Source organism: Mustelus asterias, chromosome 14 (genome assembly GCF_964213995.1).
Source record: "Mustelus asterias chromosome 14, sMusAst1.hap1.1, whole genome shotgun sequence".
NCBI classification, from domain to species: domain Eukaryota; kingdom Metazoa; phylum Chordata; class Chondrichthyes; order Carcharhiniformes; family Triakidae; genus Mustelus; species Mustelus asterias.
In genome coordinates, this window is record NC_135814.1 from 43,579,544 (window position 1) to 43,600,381 (window position 20,838).

The 20,838-nt window shown below is 42.1% G+C and overlaps 1 protein-coding gene across 1 annotated transcript in view; it reads right to left on the bottom strand.

Moving 5' to 3' along the window:
• The window catches only part of LOC144503632 (sodium-driven chloride bicarbonate exchanger-like), a 267,586-nt gene extending 253,536 nt beyond the window's left edge, over positions 1-14,050 (bottom strand). The window contains exon 1 of the mRNA XM_078228280.1: positions 13,980-14,050. Within this exon, the coding sequence (XP_078084406.1) occupies positions 13,980-14,027 (48 nt within the window). The 5' untranslated portion in view covers positions 14,028-14,050. The remainder of the gene's footprint in view (positions 1-13,979) is intronic.
• Between the last annotated feature and the right edge of the window lie 6,788 nt (positions 14,051-20,838).

The window sequence follows — 20,838 nt, forward strand, 5'->3', positions numbered from 1 at the left end:
CCATGCGTGGGCAATCTCTGCCTCACCAACTCCTCCTGATAGTGTCATGTGCCCTCACTACTGTGCATTATCAACTGAGCTGGTGCGTTATTGCCCACTAACATGCCTGTATCTGTGCTGCTGCTTGGTTGAAGAGAGGGTGTGACACAGGTGAGTCTGTCATCTGTGGTGTTAATGGAGGAGTTCTGGGGGTCCTGGCTGTCTCTGGTGGATGGCTTATCTAAGGGAGGAATACAATCATTCAGTATTATCACACAATCAACGTTCATGCTAGGCAGCTGGGTTCAACTGATATAAATAGCCAGAATAACCAATTCTGTTTTTTCTACTTACCATGCCCTCTCTCCACTGACCCCCACCATACCAACCTCCCCCATCTCCACATTAAGAGAATATTCTTAGCAGTTATTTATTTCTCTTCATTTCTTTTTTTAATTATCTTTCAACATTTTACCCATGAGAAGAATGCACAAAACATCAAAGATTATACATTCATAAGAATATGTCTGAAAATAATCAGCACTCAGTTTTTGTTACACTTTTCTCCAAAAAAAAACCCCATTATGTTCCTAAAAGTGGTGGAGAACAAGGAGGTCATCGCTTATAATTAATCAAATGCACAACCGGATTGCACCAGTGCTCAGGAGCACAGTCTCTAACATGTGTGCTTAGTGGAGTAGAATTCAAGCTCCTGGCATTAAAGAAATCTATTGAATATGTTGTGAGTCAGACATTACTGAAGTCCTGGTTTAAAAGTTGTTGCTTATAATGTTCTGCAGTCCGAAGTATCCCAAGCAATGATTAAAACATCACATGTGACTCATAGCACTTCTGCAAAATGTGTTACCGTATAATTTGGTTATGTAACCACTGAATGATGCAATGAAACTGAACACAATTTCGATTTTTGTTCTTGTCTGAAGGGTAGTTGTGTCAACAAGACTAAATAAACCAGATCTGATCTGCTGCTATCTTCATGAGCTATAGATTTGAGCAGGTAGCAATTTTGTAAAGTTTTTATCATTGTACTTCTGGAAACAAACATAGAAGAGGATACAAGAAAAGGACTGCCCCATGAAGCTCGTCTTATCCCAACATGGTGCAACTAACACACCATACCAGCTTTTCCAAACAGCCAAATTTCCAAATAAGGAAATATGCCAGTAAGTAATGAAACCTCAGAGTTACTTTCATACCAGATTGCTCACAGTATTTTGTGCTGAGAGTTTCACAACTTTGGAAGTTAGCACATCTGAAGTCCATTTTGGAACTCTGATCTACCAGAGCAGCATGGGTGTCACTTATGGGCCAAGCTGAGAAGGAGCATCTACAGTACCAGCACCGGCAACAGAAAGAGCACCACAATGGTCATGGTGAGCTGCACTTTGCAGAGCTTTTCACAACGGTGAGGTATGGACACGCACGAGGCACAAGGTGCAGAGCACGCTGGCTTGTCAGATGCTTCCAATGAAGTAGAAGGAAGAACATGTTTCAGTCAAAGTATCAGCAGAGGTGCATATTACTGCCGCAGGATGGCCTCATTATTGTGAGGTTCACTTGGGTTCCATCAGCCCACTTATTTTACAGCCACAAGCAAAAGTCACTTACGTCCACCAAACACCCAGCTTTCCTCCAATCCGAAGCAGTCCTGCAAGCAATCCTTTCACAACCCCCCATTGCTTGGTGTTAATAATTGTCTTACCAATTATCACAAGTGAAAAGGCCACTTGCAGGATAGCAACAAAAAAGGGGCAACACAAGTAGGAGAAACAAATAACATTTGTAGCTCAAAAATTAAATAAACGTAACTTTCTAACATTGTTTAACACACCCAAGGGCCTGAACAAGTAAAAATATTTACTCTTCCTCTTCCCAGCCCTTCTAGATCATACAACCACTATGGCTTCTGCAAGGTCAGAGACAGGCAGATAAGATCCCTGCTTTGATGTAGAGATGTTCTCGCACAACATCCTCAGGTTTTGGAGGCCAAAAGGGTGCCTGTGCAGGGCAGACTCAGCCATTGACAAAGGGTCATCTGGACTCGAAACGTCAGCTCTTTTCTCTCCTTACAGATGCTGCCAGACCTGCTGAGATTTTCCAGCGTTTTCTCTTTCAGACTCAGCCATTGTCAGCATGTAGGGGTACTGACTGAAGTGAGAGGCCAGGAGTAGGGCTGTTTTTAACAGGTGAGAAGCGAAAGCACTTTGAGCTCAATCCTCACTTCCATATCCTCTTCCACTAATATCCCTCTTATAGCCCAGCTACATTTCCTTGCTAGCAATAAGCTGGAAAGCACTTTGCTGCAGATCAGTGGGGCCAAGGCTGGTGAATCATAAATACTAAAATTGGCAGTCATTTGTGAGGGTTTGCATGAACTCATTTGATTGCTGCATTAGATGCTCCATGCATGTGGCCACTCTTTCCATAGATGAAAAGATCATTGCAAATGCCTGCGACATCATGCCGCAGACTCCTCCAATCTCTCTGTGAGTAAACACACATTGCTGAAACACCTGCCAGTACATTGTACATTCTCTCCTATTGCTCCAGGAGTATCCCATCCTTTGGCGGACCTTGAGGCTCAACATTTACGTCTAACTAATCAAAGCTTAGGTCACCCATTTGGGCTTGTGATGCAGACTCACGCTGTTGTCTGTCTCCACCATTTGCTCTTGCTCACATGTGATGTGTAATTCAACAGGTTAAATCCCACGCATCTTCCTTACCAATCCCACCAAAGTGTATCTGAGCTGTGCATGGCCTGCACCTATGACAATGCACCTTCAGAGTGAGCAACCTCCTCTGAGGAGCTATTATTATCTGCCTGCACCATCTCCTGCAGCAAGCTTGAAGGTCCTGTGGGGAGAATAAAGAAATGAATTAGAACTGTCAATTTTAGAATGCCTTTTCTAATTATTATGAACTTGGTCATATTTCACTAGCGGTTGACACCAAGTACCCATGAGGGATTGGTGTTTGCCGTGTGACTATCTTTCATTCAATTCTGCCACCAGATGGTTGGTAGGTCCTCATCTACAGTGGTCAAGTATGTTGATACTTTGTTGATGTCCAGTGCCTTCTCCTATGCAGCTGTCAACTGCAAGATAGCTGGAGTGCCACCTCTGGTTCAGTGTCTCCCACTTATATTTTGTGCTACCTCTTCCTGCGAGGAAGAAGAGACCCATGAATTGAGAGTAATGGTATGTGCTGAATGGGTGAATGAACAGCATTTGTTGACAGTGACTATTTGGGAGAGACATGACATTGCATAAATATGAGTGAGTCTCAGTAGGGAAGAGGTTACTGTCCCAGCACTACATCCACAGAGCTATCATTAAAACAGGAGGTAGTCTATGAACAGGTGTACTGTACTGAATTCTATAAAATTAATAAATACTATTCCCAATTCCAGGATCCATCAGATTTCATATTTGCAATGCCTCTTTAAATACTGAATTTGAAATCAACTCATAAAACATAACACAAGAAATAGGAGAATCAGTACTTCAACCGCCATTCAATATGTAATTCAGAGCTTTTCCCAGAATCTCACTTATCGACCAGAGGTGTCTTTAATTGTATGCCTAGGAGTCCTGAACGAGGGCAGAATTTTACGTCCCCTGCTGATGGGTTTATAGGTGGGGAGGGGCCATAAAATTCCCCCAGGTGACCTGACTTCGGCCCTCCCACTTTTGCGCCACCTGTCCACAATTTTAGGTGAGGTGGGACAGCCTTGGGGTAGCCTGCTTATCTTCATCCCAACTGCGGCCCTTAAGTGATCAATTATGTGCCACTTTGGAGCTGCTGCCATCAGACCTCAATTTTGAGCTCAGAGGAGTTGTTCAGGGATGAGGGAAGGGATGCCCAGCTTGGGCCTCAGTTGGGTAGGAGGCACCGCCCTTAATGGCCCTCTTTCCACATGGGGCGCCCAACACCAACATTCCCCTTTCCTTACTGCCCTTTCCCTCTTCCACACCGCCCCTCCCTTACCCTTATCTAGTCCTGGATTCCAGGACTTAGTCAGGCCCAATGCTGTCACTCATGTTTCTGGGACTACAGTTCTCCGAGTCAGGACTTCCACCGGGGTGAGAGGCAGAAGTCCCATCACCAGCCAGGAACATTAAAGGGCTGTGGGGCTGCTGTGGTTGGTGGGTATCTTGAAAGTGCGCTTATTGAACTTGTACATGGTTTACAAAGTTGAAAAAAATAAGAAACCTCAAAATTCGTCCAATCTGGAATCAATCCATATTTCAAAACAAACTCTTAATATCAAGATTCTCACAGTCATATCTTAATTGATGCAACTACTTTGTCAGTGGGGCAGAAATAAAATGATTTCCTTTAAATTCATGCAATAACTTTCTACTTTACTTTTTGAAAGTACAAATTAATATAAAATACATTTTTTTGCAAGAGCTAGTAGCTATCTTACTGAATGTCTGAATTTGAGCAATGTCATATGATTTTAAATAAAACTACTTGCCATTCATTAACCTTCATTGACATACTCAATTAAAAAATGCTGTAGAGCTATAAATCTAATGTCCTTTACCATACAATAAATACAACTCGTGTGAATATTTAAGTTTACATTCAATCTTAGTCAAAAAAAATGTTCATACAAATCTACCCGTTTGGAGGTCAAATTATTTGCTTTTATATTACTGAAAACTTAATATACCATAGATTTTAGAAGATCATAAAGGTCCACCATACTGAATTAAAGAGACGAATATATCCAAAGATTTCAATTTTTATATTTTAAAAGTATCTATTTAGACACTGAAATATCCACGACCAGAATACCAGGAAACTGAGAAGAAAGTTTAACTGAAAGCTAATTGATTCTAGGAGAGACTAGAAATAGAGCTCGAATTGGCCACAAGGAATAGTACATGGGCTGTAACATTGAAAATGCCATTTTTGTGGGTGTAATGTTGCTGTTTAGATTAAGAAAAATCATACAGACGGAAGAAAATCAAAATTTTTTTAAAATCTGGTTTGTAAATCCACTACTGTTACCAATGAATTACAAAAAAAATCTAAATACCGAATAGACTTAATATAGATATTTTACAAACCTACAAAGTTTGAAATTTATGACACTGTTTAAGTTGCCACACTGAACTGTTAAATTGAATAGGCATTTCTTTATGACTGGTAAATTGATCATGTGGCAATTACCCCCAGGACTCCAAACTTTTTCAATTCAAACTAACATCAGAGTCATCCAATTATTTCATCAAAAAGTACATGAATAGTGGGCAAATGAATGAAACGCTATTGGTCCAAATCTTCAGAGGAGTGGCAATCATTGTCTGATTCCTACTTCACTCGAACATTCCCCCTGCACATCTACACGCCACATTCCTTCTAGGACCTGTTGAGTTTGGCTTTACCAGAAATGTGGAGCGCACAGCATCCCTCAGAGAGCTCCATCGCAGTGGAGTCGAATCAGGGGGGAATACAAGAAATGCCCGCTTTTCACACCACTAACTGCCATATGATAAGTTTAAACATCCAGTTTGAATGTTAGTGAATCGATGAGTGGATGAATGAGTAGGACGGTAGATGGATGAGGTAAATGGGTAAGGTGGTTGAAGCAGGTAAGTGGGTGAGGTGGCAGGAGTATCTGGAAGGTAGTCAGGGTGATAGTCGGGTCAAGTCTGGGGCTGTGAGTGCTTGGGTGGGGTGGGGGTTGGGGGGGGGGGGGGGGGGGGGGGGGGGGCGCGTCAGTTGTGTAGTGACCCAGATGTTAACTTTTAATCTAACATTTCCTGGGTAACTACCCAGGTAAGTACATCAGAACTATCCAAAGTCTCTGGCTCTCATTCCAAATTGGAGACATTCACTGAGGGTCACAGGAAGCAGGGAAATTGCCCATCGGAAGTTGAAACTTCCTGGACAATTCTATGTAGGTCAGCAATTCATGATTTCCACAGTTTCTTGACATGCATCTTAGTTGTACATCCAATCCCTTGACAATCTGGAAAATTAGGGCCATTATAACACAGCAGTCTAGCAGCCTTAAAGAACATATATGATTTATGTTTAAAAGCCACTTAAAACTTCATAATTGCTTTTTAGTTTCGAGTCAATTTATTAGAGAGTTAATTTATGATGACTCACATAATTAGAAGGCTTTGCGCATCTATTTTCTCCCAGGAAACAGTCTTTCCAACCTTCCACATAAATTCCCCATCAAATCCTAAAGGCACTTAATCCTGGCAATACAATATCATTAGCACTGTAATCTTCCATTACCAAGTGGTTATTTTTGTTTTAAACCTATTCACTGAGTGTGCGCAAGCTATGTGCTGCTCAAGGGATCAGATACAAGCCTGTTCTTGTCATCACACAACATCTGTATATACACATTTTCCAGTAGGCATCAATGGATGGTGATTAGAAGCAAAACACATGGCTGGTTTTAACCCCATTCCCTCCCCATGGATGTGAAGGTTAATATTAGTACCACAACAGCTGCCCTGGTTGAAATTTGATAATATATTACAGTTTACTAATCTAGGCAAGGATCTTCTTGAATGGCACAACTCAATACTACACCATGTAGTGCACTTACTAAACTATCAAGGGATATATGAAAAAAGTTCTTCAATAAGTTAGGTGACATAATTTTAAATTCTAATCAGAAAAAATAACATTTTCTCATTTCCCTTCTGACAATAAAGCACGAAGATGTCACTCTTAACAGCCTTGCTGAAAGTCACCAACTATCATTCCATCATGTATTAATGCAATTTCTTAAACCATTCCCACCTGTACATTACTATTTCACCTTTGGACATTGATGTCCATTCCATGCATATGTAGTTCAATTAGGAATCACAACTAGCATGGTACATGCAGAATCATGCTCAAAATATCCCAAGCTATTCACACTATTTTCAGTACACCAAGAACAATTCCATTTCAGTCATCAAATGCTGAGAAAGTTAGTCAACGTTGCAATTTATAAAGCATAATGTAATGACCCCTGTGGGGAACTGTAAAGCAAAATAACCACATTTATGGAATGAACCCAAATGAAGAAATTACCAAAGATTCCCTTTCTTACAGCTCTTAATTTAACATGAATCAGAATCAAGGCAAATTACACATGAATTAACAGGCTAATACTGCTGCAAATAAAACAGGGAAATTTCACTTTAAATAGCCAATATTACAAACATATGTCTTACAGAACCCACAAGCATTCCCCTTTAGCATGGAACAGCCTGGTGGCACAGTGGTTAGCACTGTTGCCTCACAACGCCAGGAACCCAGGTTCAATTCCAGCCTTGGATGACAGTCTGTGTGGAGTTTGTACATTCTCCTCTTGTCTGTGTGGGTTTCCACTGGGTGTTCTGGTTTCCTCCCACACTCCAAATATGTGAGGGTTGATTGGCCATGCTAAATCATGGGGATTAGGAGGGTGCGTACATGAGGTTACGGAGATAGAGCCTGTGTGGGATTTTTGTTGATGCAGGCTCGATGGGCCGAATGGCTTCCTTCTGTATTGTAGGGATTCTATGTGTGGAATTACATAGCTACACAATTCCACAAATTATGTCCTTTATACACGCATTGGAGGTCAGGACTCCTTTCTGACAATAGCTTTCACCATCATTCACCAAAGTTTCATGAGTACAGTTATTATCAGTAAGATACACTTCCATGAATCCTTTCTCAGTCAGGTCACAACAGTCCTGATGGTATAGTTTTCCAGAATGTTTTCACAACAGACCAAACAATAAAACTTCAGTTGATGGTTTGATCACTTTTAGGAAAGCACCCAGCTCTTTAGCATCTCTGAACTTCTCACAATTTTTCAGGTCTTAGACCTTTTTACCCGCTTGTACAGTTTCTTCAAGAGCTTCTGTAGCCTTTTCTGCAAAAAGAGAAAAACTGACTATTCCTGAAATTTGTTTCTTCTCTTCACGAGAATTTGGTGCGTTCCTCTTTCTGTTTACTCTTTTTGACTGCAACTGTGCCTTCAACTCCAGCTCTTCTGCTTGTAGCTCTCCTTTGTGTCAACAATCTACATGGATTCTGGTCTGAATTTTCTTCTTGTTGCGACTGCTTCCAGGTCAAGGATCGTCAGCTCACAAGGACCAGTATTTCTGCTTTTTTAAATTCATTTATGGGATGTCGGTGTGGCTGGCTAGGCCAGCATTTACTGCCCGTCAGGAGGTGGCGGTGAGCTGTCTTCTTGAATCACTGCAGCCCCTGAGGTGTAGGTTCACCCACAGTGCTGTTATGGAGGGAATTCCGGGATTGTGACCCAGTGACAGTAAAGGAACAGCGATTTATTTCCAAGTCAGGTTGGTGAGTGACTTGGAGGGGAATCTCCAGGTGGTGGTGTTCCCAGGTATCTGTTGCTCTTGTCCTTCTAGATGGGAGTAGTTGTGGGTTTGGAAGGTGATGCCGAAGGAACCTTGCTATCCAAGAAAATACAACTGATCCCTTTACACCGAAAAGTCCCTTTCAAACATTCTTAAAACAATTACGATTCCACAGACATTTTTTTAAATTACAAATTTTGCTTCCAAGCTCAATGGTTATTACAATGCATAATTTTCTACTAGAAGTAAAACATTTTCACAAAATCAAATTTATTAACAAGGATGAAGCCACATTGTGTCTTCCACCAAAAACCATTTTCTAGCCTCTGGCTCCTGCCCTATTTCTGACTGATTATTGAGGCAGACTGATTGTAACCTCAGTGAACTGCCTCAACCTGCACTGAGGATCAAATGACTTATCCTACCCATCATTAAGTCCACTTATTTCTATACCTGCAACATCACCATTTCACCTCATGCTCATGGTGTTAAAACTTCCATGGTCCTCTTTGTTGCCTTGAACTTCAACGTCTCAAACTTTCTCTTTGCTCTACCCTACAACTTGTCCAAACTCAGTCACCCACATCCTATTTCCTATGCTAAAACTCACATGTTCATCATTCCTCTTCCTGCCAAACATCATTAACTTTCAATCTGCCAAAAATGCGAATTTAAAATTCACATTTAGAATTCAAAAATCCTTTATAGCTTCATCCCAATTTATATCTGCAACATCCTCCAAACATACATATCCTCCACTCTTCTGATTCTGGCTTTCATACCCATCCACTCCATCCATTTTACCTGTAATGCCTGAGCTTTCAGAAATTTGGGCCCTACACTCTGAAATTCTATTGGTAAACTCCTCCAGCACTGCTACCTTTACTCAGCTTCAAATGCCTCAACAAAACCTACTTTTTCATCTACACCTTAACTAATCTCTCTAACTACTGATCAGTGTAATTTCTACCCAAGGAAAGCATCTTGAGATTAATATATAACTAACAGTAAGAACAGCTTATATTTATGTAGCACCTTCAATATTATTAAACAAATCAAGGCACTTCACAGAAGTATTAGTATGACACTGAGCCATGTGAGGAGATATTAGGTCAGATCATTGAATCTCTACAGTGCAGAAAGAGGCCATTCAGCCCATCGAGCCTGCACCAACAACAATCCCACCCAGGCCCTATCCCCGTAACCCCACTAGTCCCCCTGACATTAAGGGACAATATAGCATAGCCAATCAACCTAACCCGCACACCTTTGGACTCTGGGGGAAACCAGAGCACTCAAAGGGAATCCTCGCACACACAAAGAGAATGTGCAAACTCCACACAGACAGTGGCCCGAGGCCAGAATTGAACCTGGATCTTAGTGTCACTTGATCAAAGAGGTAGGTTTTAAGGAGTATCTTAAAGAGGAAAAGTGAGGCAGAGAGGCGGAGAATTGCAGGGAGGGTATTTCAGAGCTTGCTGCCTAGGCAACTAAAGGAACAGCAATCAATGGTGGAACAATTAAAATTGAGAATGGACAAAAGTTAAGAATTAGAAGAATGCAGATGTCTTGGAGATTTGTGATGCTTTATGGGTTGATGCTATGGAGGGGATTTGAAAACAAAGATGAGAATTTTTTTTAAATCAAGATGTTGCTTTACCGGGAGCCAGTACCGATCAGCGGAGAATAGGGAAACAGAACTGGTTGCGAGTTAAAGCATGGGGAGCAGAGTTTTGAATGACCTCAAGTTTACAAAGGGTAGAATGTGCGAGATCAGCCAGCAGTGTGTTGGAATAGTCGACTGTAAATCTAACAAAGGCATGAGGGTGTCAGCAGCATATGAGCTGAGACAGGGGTGAAATCAAGAGGAAGAAATAGACTGTCTTTGGTGATGGCACAAATAAGAGGTTAGAAATTCATCTGTGAATCAAATGCAACACGAAGCTGTGAACAAGCTGGAGGTCACAGTCAATGCGATGTCATTTTTGACTTTGATGAGAGCTGTTTGAATACTGTTACAGAATTGGAAACCTGATTGGAGGAATTCAAACATTGAGTTCCAGGAAAGATGGGAACAGATTTGGGAGGTGACAACATATTCAAAGAACTTTGGACATGAATGGATGATGTTGGAGATGAAACAATAGTTTGCAAGGATGTTGGGGTTCAAGGACTTTTTTTCTGAGGAGAAGCTGATAAAAGCAAGTTTAAAGGAGAGAGGGATAACATTTGAAGTGAGAACTATTTCCAATTGTGACTAACATGAGAACGTTGAGTTATCAGCAATTTAGTAGTTCACAGGAACAGGAGGTAGTCTTTTGGGCAAAATGAACTCAGACAGAGCACGATGGAAGATAGGAAAAATTCTAGATAAAGTTCAGGATTAGGGGAGAACATGAACAGAAGTTTGGCCATATGGACTAATGGAAGGGAGGGATGCAACAGACAACTGATTGGATTGTCTCGGTCTTAGCATAACAGAAGCCCATGACTTGTTGAAGGTGCAGGTGGAAGGAACAGGGAAGACAAGTTTAAGAAGTCAGTTTGCAGTAAATAAAAGAAATAGGTTATCTGTGCAGTACAGGATGATCCTGGAATAGCGGGCAGTTTTAGCAGATGACAGCAAGATCCGATGGTGTTTAAGCATTCCAACCACTTCTGGTGCTGTATAAATGTGATTGCTGTTGTAACTATGCATGTTAAAAAATGCAATTGTTCAAAGCTATTTTCAAAATATATTTCAAGGAGATCCCTTTTGTCCCCAAATGTGAATGGAAAACCTGTTTACTTTTAAGATGCATCCTCCAACTGTAAAATTAAATGCAAAACACAAGTGCCTCCTTGCACATAACTCAATCTTAAACCAACCAAATTCTACTATAGGCAGCCCTCGAGTTACAACGAATGGCACTAATAACGTTTAAAAGTTGACACCGTTTTGAATTTACAACGTTGGTTTCAACTTTACGATGCCACGCCAGCCCATCTTTTATATTTTTGTAAATATGATTTATAATTTTGATATGTTTTGAACAAGCCCAGGGAAGTTGTGAAACCTCCCGCCGAAGCACACCCTGCATTCACCAGGCCTTATCTCCCGGGTCAGAAGGTCATTACAGAGAACAATCAATGTGGCCAGTTGGCAGTGAACTGCCTGGCCAAACTGGAGCCAAAAATCAAAAAACTCTTTTTGAAAACTGGGAAATGAAGCTGCAGTTTGCCAGTTAAAATCCTGCCTTGGCCCCGCTGGCTAATCACCCATTGATTACAATGGGATCTAACGCGCCTTCGGTCTGAAGACTTCTGCTCAGTCAGCTATGAAGAATGGTGCCTTGCCGCCAGCAGAGGTCTGAATGCATCGGGACCCACGGGATATGAGGTACAATTTGCCAGTAAAAATGCTGTCTTCCCCGCCAGCAGAACGAATCCCCCATTCTTAATGTTGTTCCTATGGGGAAATTGGTTCCAACTTACAATATTTTGTCATATAACACAGTTTCCATGAATCAACTGCGTTGTCAATCCGAGGACTGCCTGTATAGAGCTAATGAATGTCACCTTCAGGGATCACACAAAGTAAATGCCTCAACTGGAATAGAAGTGCACAGAGAATTGGAAGTTTAGATGCACATTTTTTTTAAAGAAAAGAACAAATTAATAAAGCAACAAAAAAAGTGAATGGAATATAGGTTAAGTAAGTAATAGCATTAAATACAGAAGAAAATGAGTAATACTACATCTATACAAATAGTAGATTCAACCATTCAATTTGAGTATTGTGTCCAGTTTTAGATGCCCTACTTTGGGAAGAATGTCAAGGACATGGAGAGGATAGGGAAAAGGTAATACTAGGGATAAGGCTTTTTCTGTAAGGAACTGAGCATCTTATCATTGGCATAAAGAAAATTAAAGATTAAATTAGTTGATGATTTTCACAACTTTGATGGATTTGATTGATGTAAAAACAGGCAAAGGGCAGGGGATGAAACTAAATAGATCATTCTTCAGAGGGTGAGCACAGACAAAATGGCTTCCTTCTATGTTGTAAAATTTGATAATTCCATTATATAATATTTAAAATTAATGCAGTACAAATATTTAACTAACAGGAGAACTGAGCATCAATGCACAAGACACAGGTATGCCTGGCAAAGCAGTTCAGCTCCATACACACCAGTAATGCCTTGATAATTAAAACCCTTCAATTCTATGTGAAAAAAAACACAGCTTTGCTAGATTAAAGTAGCTACCACATCATTTGGTCATGAGCAAATCCATTTTGACTAGTGTTCCAGATTTACCCATTTATAAAGATTGCTATAAATTTAAACTTCCATCCGCATTTCTAAATTTACTGTAAATTTAACACTCAAGTGGGACAGGATAATTCCAAAAAGTTAAACATACATTATTTTAAAGATAAAACTGTCAAGATCAAAGATGCATTACAAACCTTTATGGTGGGAAATTTTACATATGTTGATCACGATGTAATAAACAGAAATTGCTGGGATAACTCAGCAGGTCTGGCACCAGCTCTGGACAGACAGAGTTAACGTGTCGTGTCCGTATGACTCTTCGGTGAGTTTTTCTTGCATTTTCTGTTGCTATCTCTGATTTCCAGCTTCGGCAGTATTTTGTTTTAATTTCACGATATAATAAAATTGGCTAATAGCATGGGATCTTAATAGGAAATCTGACGCCAAAAATACAATGTGCCATTGAATGACCGGCCATCTAAATATGGGGTCTTTTTTAATGTTTCTAGCTTTGTAAAAAGGAATGAATGAAGGTTCTTAAATGGGAAAATAAACATCGTAACTGACTATCCTGAAGGATTTGTTTTCCAATTTAAATAAAATCCTTTCGAAGTGGCGTACTACATTGTGATACAGCTCTAGCTAACCATTCGTCTTTCTGCACTCAATATTCACGTGCGTTTGCAGTCAGAATATTTCGTTCTGCTTGTTAATAGCCAAGAAATATCAACCCAGCGGCTTCGTTTAATGTGGACGTGCTAACAACTGCTTCTCACGGTCTGTAACTGCGTCAAGTGCATTTCTGAGCTTTCCAGCCTGACACGACTTTGCGTACTCGCCATCCAGAGCACTGAACGCGTCAGTTTATTAACACTCCCCTCCCACCGAGTCTTCTCGCTGATGTTCCAACATCTTTTGATGGAAAAGGGAGAATGGCCATTCACACTTGAGGGGGAAAAGAAAGGCGCGGTGATGGGGGGTATATTCCGCGCCTCCATCACTGATATTACTGTCTGACTGACTTTGCATTCGCGTCGCCCCGTCAAGATGTTCCTAGAGATCACCTCCCCAGCCGTCACCGGATGCTCAAGGTAGCATGGAATGATTTCAAATCAATGCATTATGTTCGCTGCAAGCGACAACATCGTTTGGCAATAGATATTGTGGTACTTAAAAAGAAAAACACACGTCAATAACAATTGTCACTATACACAAAACAATAAACACAAGCAGAAAATGCTGGAGAAACTCAGCTGGTCTGAAAGCAGCAGGAAAAAAAACGTCACCCCCCCCCCCCCCCCCAAAGCTGCGGGGGAGGGGGGTCTATGAAGGGCAATGCAATTTGCTGTGTGGAAGACAGGCTGAAGCGCCTTACCGTGGGTAACAATGGCTCCATTTGGGCTCCCTGCTCCTTGGTGTCCATGTCTCACTTCGCTGCTGCTACCTGTGCCGCTCTGTCTCGCTGCTTGATATTCGTATCAGGTAACACCAAGCCCGGCGACCAATCACACCGCGCCTGCGGGCACGTGATCAGTCCCCTCGGCCAATAGGGGCGGCGGGGCTGAGCTGTCCACCAATCAGATGGTAGTGGGGCGGGGCGGTGAGGGAGGGGGGCGGGGTTTGTGGGCATTGTATTTGGAATGTTGACCCTGCTCTGTGCTGGGCTGCTCTGGGGGGAAGGATACTGTGTGTCTGCAGCGCTCACATCCCTGTTGCATTTGCTGCTTTGTATTTTACTTAAAATCCCCCTTGCATTTTGTCGCTGAGTCTGACTGACAGACGCACCACAGCGGTTCCGTCAGCCCCTGCGTAGCAGGCATGAAAAAACCTCTGGCTGCACGTAGACAATCTCATTGCAATGGCTATTTATAGAGCATCAAAGGCATAGAGTGAACCTGGATTTGTCCAGGGAAAATGCTGGGGAGACGGCGGCTCAAGACAGCCCTCACCAGGAGAAGGCTTTGTATGAGAAGTCACTGCGTTTTACGCTAAGTGTCCCCTTTTTAAAAAAAAATGTGATGGAGATTGGAATTAAACCGTGTCCGATTCAGTTAATGGCAAAACACTCTCCTCACTATTTCCATATTTGTCAAGTAACTATCTGCAAATAATTTTGAATGCAGTGCAACTTCGCTTTCTGCACATCCTCCGCCTGCACATTGTGCAGCAATAAAACATTGCATCCGAAGTGATTCCATTTCAAGTCTGTTTGGTACCTCAGTTGGCAGAAACGTTTCTGAACGTATCCACGAACCTTGAAGTTGATTCGATGCGCATGAACATTTGGTCGACGTTTTAGGCCTACAACGGAAAAAAAGAAACATCCATAATGTTGCTGTTTTAAACCGACTAACTGGACGAAATAAGGAATGATGTCCCTAATTTCTTTGGGGGGTGGGTGGGAGTTATTGCTGTTTTAACACCGTGTTCATCCTCAGCGTTATATAAATAAGCAATAGTCGCCCCCGATGCAATCCTTTCTGAACATAGATCCTCTTTTGGACGCAAAACTAGCTACGCGGACCGCTCAGCCCAAGTCCGAAAAGGTTATTTGGCACTTTCTATATTGGTGGTCAAGTACCGGTGGATGCTAAAACTGCGTCCGCAGCTGAGTTTATGATGCCAGGTTAGACTGTGTTGTGGAAAATACTGTGTTGAGGGCACCCCGACCTTCAACAGGATGCAAATATGCGAAATAGGAAACATGCAGCATGGTCCAACAACTGGAAGAGTCGGACACTGTCGAATATGCAGAGGACGGGCAAAACATTGTATGTTCCACCGCACTACAGTGCGCTAGAATTTTCTGAATCTGCTCCCAAAACACGTTATTAGGATCTAAAACCAAATTCTGGTAAAAGGTCACAGAAATTCGGTGTAAATGTGTTACACACGGACTTTCCCCTAAAGTTCGTTCCTTCTTTTATGATGGTTCCTTGAGTATTGAGCTTTTCGCATCGCCATTCATTGCCCAGTTGATAGCACCACCGACTTTGACTCAGAGGTTGTAGTTTAAGATCTCATAGTGTAAGCATCCTAGGGGATCCCGAATTCCAAGTGTACAGAGATTTGTCATGAACTGAGCCGAACTCTTCAGTGTATTGCTGAGGGAGTGCTGCACTATCGGAAGTTCCTTCCGATGAAACATTAAACCGAGGACTAGTCTACCGTCTGGGGGAGAATATAAATGTACCCATGGCACTATTTTGAAGAAAAGCAGGGGACTTCTCCCTGTTGGCTTAGTCAATATTTATCCCTCAAACAACATCACAAAAAAAACAGATTATCTGGTCATTGTTGCGTTAGCTGCACCATTTCCTATGTTACAACTGTAACTACACATCAACATTACTGAACTGAAGCACTTCAGTGAAGCACTTTGGGATGCTTATAAGGACAATGTTGCAATCCCAACGGGGATCTGCAAACCAAAACAACCAAATTGACCAAATGACCCTCAGATGAAGAAATCACCAATAAGATTTCACATTTTGCAGCTTTTACTGCAACACAAATCAGAACCAATGTAAATTAAACATGGATTAACAGGCATACAATGCTTCAAATAATAAGGTAAATATCACTTTAAATAGTCCATTCAGCAAAGATATGTCTTTCAAAGCCACAAGCTTCTGCTTCCTCAAGACATGTAGTGCCACATGCAGTTCCAATGTTCCATCATGCAACCTCTGGTATATAGGATCTCTCATTCTCCCACTCAATAGATTTGGCTTACAAGCTACATTCACAGGTAATCATATTCCATCTGAGATTCTTTGAGACAGTCATCACCCCAACAGCACAATCCTGCAGAACCTCCTTTGCTAGTTCATGACAGTTTTGATGGCCCAGACTCCCTAGTGATTCCTTTATCCCAACCATTAAAAAAACCTGTTAAAAGGGCAGCACGGTGGCACAATGGTTAGTACTGCTGTCGCACAGTGCCAGGGACCTGAGGTCAATTCTGGCTGTCTATATGGAGTTTGCATGTTCTCCCTGTGTCTGCATGGGTTTCCTCTGGTGCTCCAGTTTCCTCCTACAGTCCAAAGATGTGCAGGTTAGGTGGATTGGCCATGCTAAATTGCCCCTATTGTCCCAAGATGTGTCGATTAGGGGGATTTGCAGGGTAAATGCGCAGGTGACGAGGATAGGGTGGGAAGTGATCCTTGGTAAGATGCGCTATCGGAGAGTTGGTGCAAACTCGATAGGCCAAATGGCTTCCTTCTGCACTGTAGGGATTCTATAATTCTGGTCAGCTCTGGCAAGAACAGCAGCATTACAATTGTAACATTAGCTGTCATCAGCTTTCTGTCCTGTTTAACTATATTACACAGACACAAGTCCTTGTAAATATCCTTTTTCTGTACTCCTCGCTGCTGCAGCTCTCCTTGGTGTCTAACTACACACAGTTTTCATATGTTAACTTCCTTCATGTTGGCACTGCTTCCAGGTCAAGGATTACCAGTACACAGAGATTATTATTGTTATTATTCAAGAAAATTGATCCCTTTACAATTGATAAGAACACTTAAAAAGTTATTTTCAAATATTCTTAAAACAATTACAGATTCCATGGTTATCTTAAAGAAATTACAGTTTTTTTCTGACTGTACTGTTAAAGGTCGTCACACACAAACATGCAAAATAGGAACAGAAGTAGGTCATTTGGCTCCTCGAGCCTGTTCCACCATTCAATAAGATCCTGGCTGATCTGTTTGTGTTTTGAGTTCGACATTCCCATCTACCTCTCATAATCTTGCTTCCCCTGCCAAATAAGAATCTACCAATCTCCACCTTAAAAATCTCCACCACATTCTGAAGCAGAGTCCAAAGTTGCACAATGCTCAGAAATTCTCCTCATCGCTGTTAGAAAAACTGACCTCTGATTTTAAAACAGTGCTCCCAATTCTGGAATCACCCATAAGAGGAAACATTATTCCTATGTCTACCTTGTTGAGACTATTCAGAATCTTATATTCTTCACCCTGACTCTTTTAAACTCCAGTGGAAACAAGCCCAGTATGTTCAACCTTTCCTCATAAGGCACCCACTTATTCTAGGTATCAAATCCTTGAAGGTGGCAGCACAGATGGAGAAGGTGGTGAAGATGGCATATGGTATGCTTGCCTTTATAGGACGGGGTATAGAGTATAAAAGCTGGAGTATGATGTTGCAGCTGTATAGAACGCTGGTTAGGCCACATTTGGAGTACTGCGTCCAGTTCTGGTCACCGCACTACCAGAGGGACGTGGAGGCTTTGGAGAGAGTGCAGAGAAGGTTTACCAGGATGTTGCCTGGTATGGAGGGTCTTAGCTATGAGGAGAGATTGGGTAAACTGGGCTTGTTCTCCCTGGAAAGACGGAGAATGAGGGGAGACCTAATAGAGGTGTACAAAATTATGAAGGGCATAGATAGGGTGAACAGTGGGAAGCTTTTTCCCAGGTCGGAGGTGACGATCACGAGGGGTCACAGGCTCAAGGTGAGAGGGGCAAGGTATAACTCAGATATCAGAGGGACGTTTTTTACACAGAGAGTGGTGGGGGCCTGGAATGCGCTGCCAAGTAGGGTGGTGGAGGCAGACACACTGGCATCGTTTAAGACTAACCTGGATAGTCACATGAGCAGTCTGGGAATGGAGGGATACAAACGAATGGTCTAGTTGGACCAATGAGCGGCACAGGCTTGGAGGGCCGAAGGGCCTGTTTCCTGTGCTGTACTGTTCTTTGTTCTTTGTATCAATCTAGTAAACATCCTCTGAACTACCTCCAGTGCATTTATATCCTTCCTTAAACAAGGAGACCAAAACTGCACACAGTATTCAAGATGTGGTCTCACCAATGTAAGGAAGCATGTCATCCTTACTTCTACATTCAATTCCTCTCATAATAAAGGATAGCATTCAATTAATCTTCTGAATTACTTGCTGTACTTGGATACTTACTTTTTGTGACTCATGCACGAGAACACCTAGATCCTTCTGCACTTCAAAATTTTGCTGTTCTCCGTTTCATTAATGCGCTTCTGTTTTATTCTTCCTGCCAAAGTGAACAACTTTACATTTTCCCACAATATACTCCATCTGCAAGATTTTGGCCCACTCATCCAACCTATCCATCTGCAACCTCCTTAAGTCCTCTTCACAACATATTTTCCTACCCATCTTTGTGTCACCTGCAAATTTAGCTACCATGTGTTCATTGCCCTCCTCTAAGTCATTGCTATAAATTGTAAAAATTGTCACAAATGACATCTTGGATGTAGGGGCATCCTAGTGATATTAAAGCGACATTATAGGGGTAATGTCACTTTGGTAACTGTCAGCTTTACCATGCATGTTCAACCTGCCAACTCTTTTCCATATCTTCTTCATTCTGAGAGGGTTATGCCTGACCGTTATTATCTACTGCCAAGGTTTTCTGCAGATTTTTCAGAGCAACAGGGTATTCTGATAGAAGAAGATGACCGAGGCAAGAGCAAAATACTGCGATGCTGGAACTCTGAAATAAAAGCAGAAAATGCTGGAAACACTCAGCAGGTCAAGGAGCATCCGTGGAGAGGAAAATTGAATTAATATTTCAGGTCAATGATCTTTCATCAGAAATGATTTGGGGCCTAGAAGCTCATATGCATGATGATGAAGCAAACGGAAAGAATACCAGGCCAGGTCACACTTCCTTCTGGCTCATCCCACCATATCAACACTTGCCGCAGTCCCTCCAGATTTCCACTTATATTATTTTCTTCTTTTTCTCTGTAAAACAGAGCAAGGACATTCACATGGAGAAATTAGTGAGGAACCAAGAATTTGAAAAGCATGGGGGACCCAGAGAAGTCTCAAGTTGGGTATGTCCCCTTTCCATTAGAGGCTAAAGAGAAGGGTGCCTTTGACTTCAGCAATGTAGTTTCCAGAATTCATGGTCAGAAAAGATGTTTGAGGAGTATCATATGTTTTGCCAAATCTGAGACCAATATCCAAGGATGACATGGTCTGTATCTCTCATTTGCAACAATATTTTGGAAACTTTGGGCAGAGTTCTCCCAGGACAATGGAGGTAGGTTCAGGGCCATGCTGGGAAGGAATGTGCCAGAAAAGGATATCAGGTCAGATCCTGATGTGATTCCACACTCTTGTGCCTTTCGCCATAGCAGCTTGTGAGTCCAGTGGGGTAGCTCTGTAGGTCCTGTGAAGCCCATTGTGACAGTTTAAAAATCAATTATGAGCCTTTTTAAGCATGGAAATCCACTTTGCCAACAGCGCATGGTTACACAGTTCTGAAACTCTCCAAGTTAGAGAAGGGGAGCCCACAGTGGAAAGTCATTGCAGAATGGAACTGACATAATATTGGCAGTATAAAGGATGAAACAAGTAAGCCTGTGAAAGGCTTGAGTTGACAGGAGTAGTCCCCTCAGTCTGTGAGAACAGCAACTTATTGCAAGTGTCTTGGACACCTTTGAGCCAAGTCTCAGCTCATTGCTTGTGAAACATCCCTGTGACATGGGCTCTACATATTCTGAAGTTGCTAAACCTTTGAAGAGGAGGTGCAGTGTCCTCCAAGTCAGCACCCACACTGTCAGGGACAGCAATTCCAGCAGCAGCAGTGGCTACCTTCTACACAGCCCCACACAACTGCATAGAACAGAGGAGATAGGCACAAGGGCTACAGATCAAGGGTCAATTTTCTTGACCACTTTGAACAGCAGTGACTCAAAGGACTCTGGCTACTGAACCAGGTGGTCGCAGATCTCTGCAGCCTCTTGGAAGAAGATTCCCACCCAACAGGAGCAGGGACCACCCATTTCCCTGTGCTGTCAAGGTGTCAATCTTGGGTTCATGTCACACTATCTGTAACCCCCACAACTTGCCTGGGCTTGCAAAATCTCACTAACTGTCCTGGCTGGAGACAATACACATCTCTTTAACCTGTGCTTAACCCTCTCTCCACTCACATTGTCTGTATCTTTAAGACTTGATTACCTGTAAAGACTCACATTCCAACCATTATTTTGTAATTGAGTTTGTGTCTTTATATGCCCAGTTTGTGAACAGAACTCCCACTCACCTGATGAAGGGGCAGCGCTCCAAAAGCTTGTGGCTTGTGCTACCAAATAAACCTGTTGGACTTTAACCTGGTGTTGTGAGACTTATTACTGTTAAGGTGACCAGAGCCCTCAATTTTTACATGCTGTGTCTTTCCAGCAATCAGCTGCTGGTGCATGTAGAATCTTACAAATCT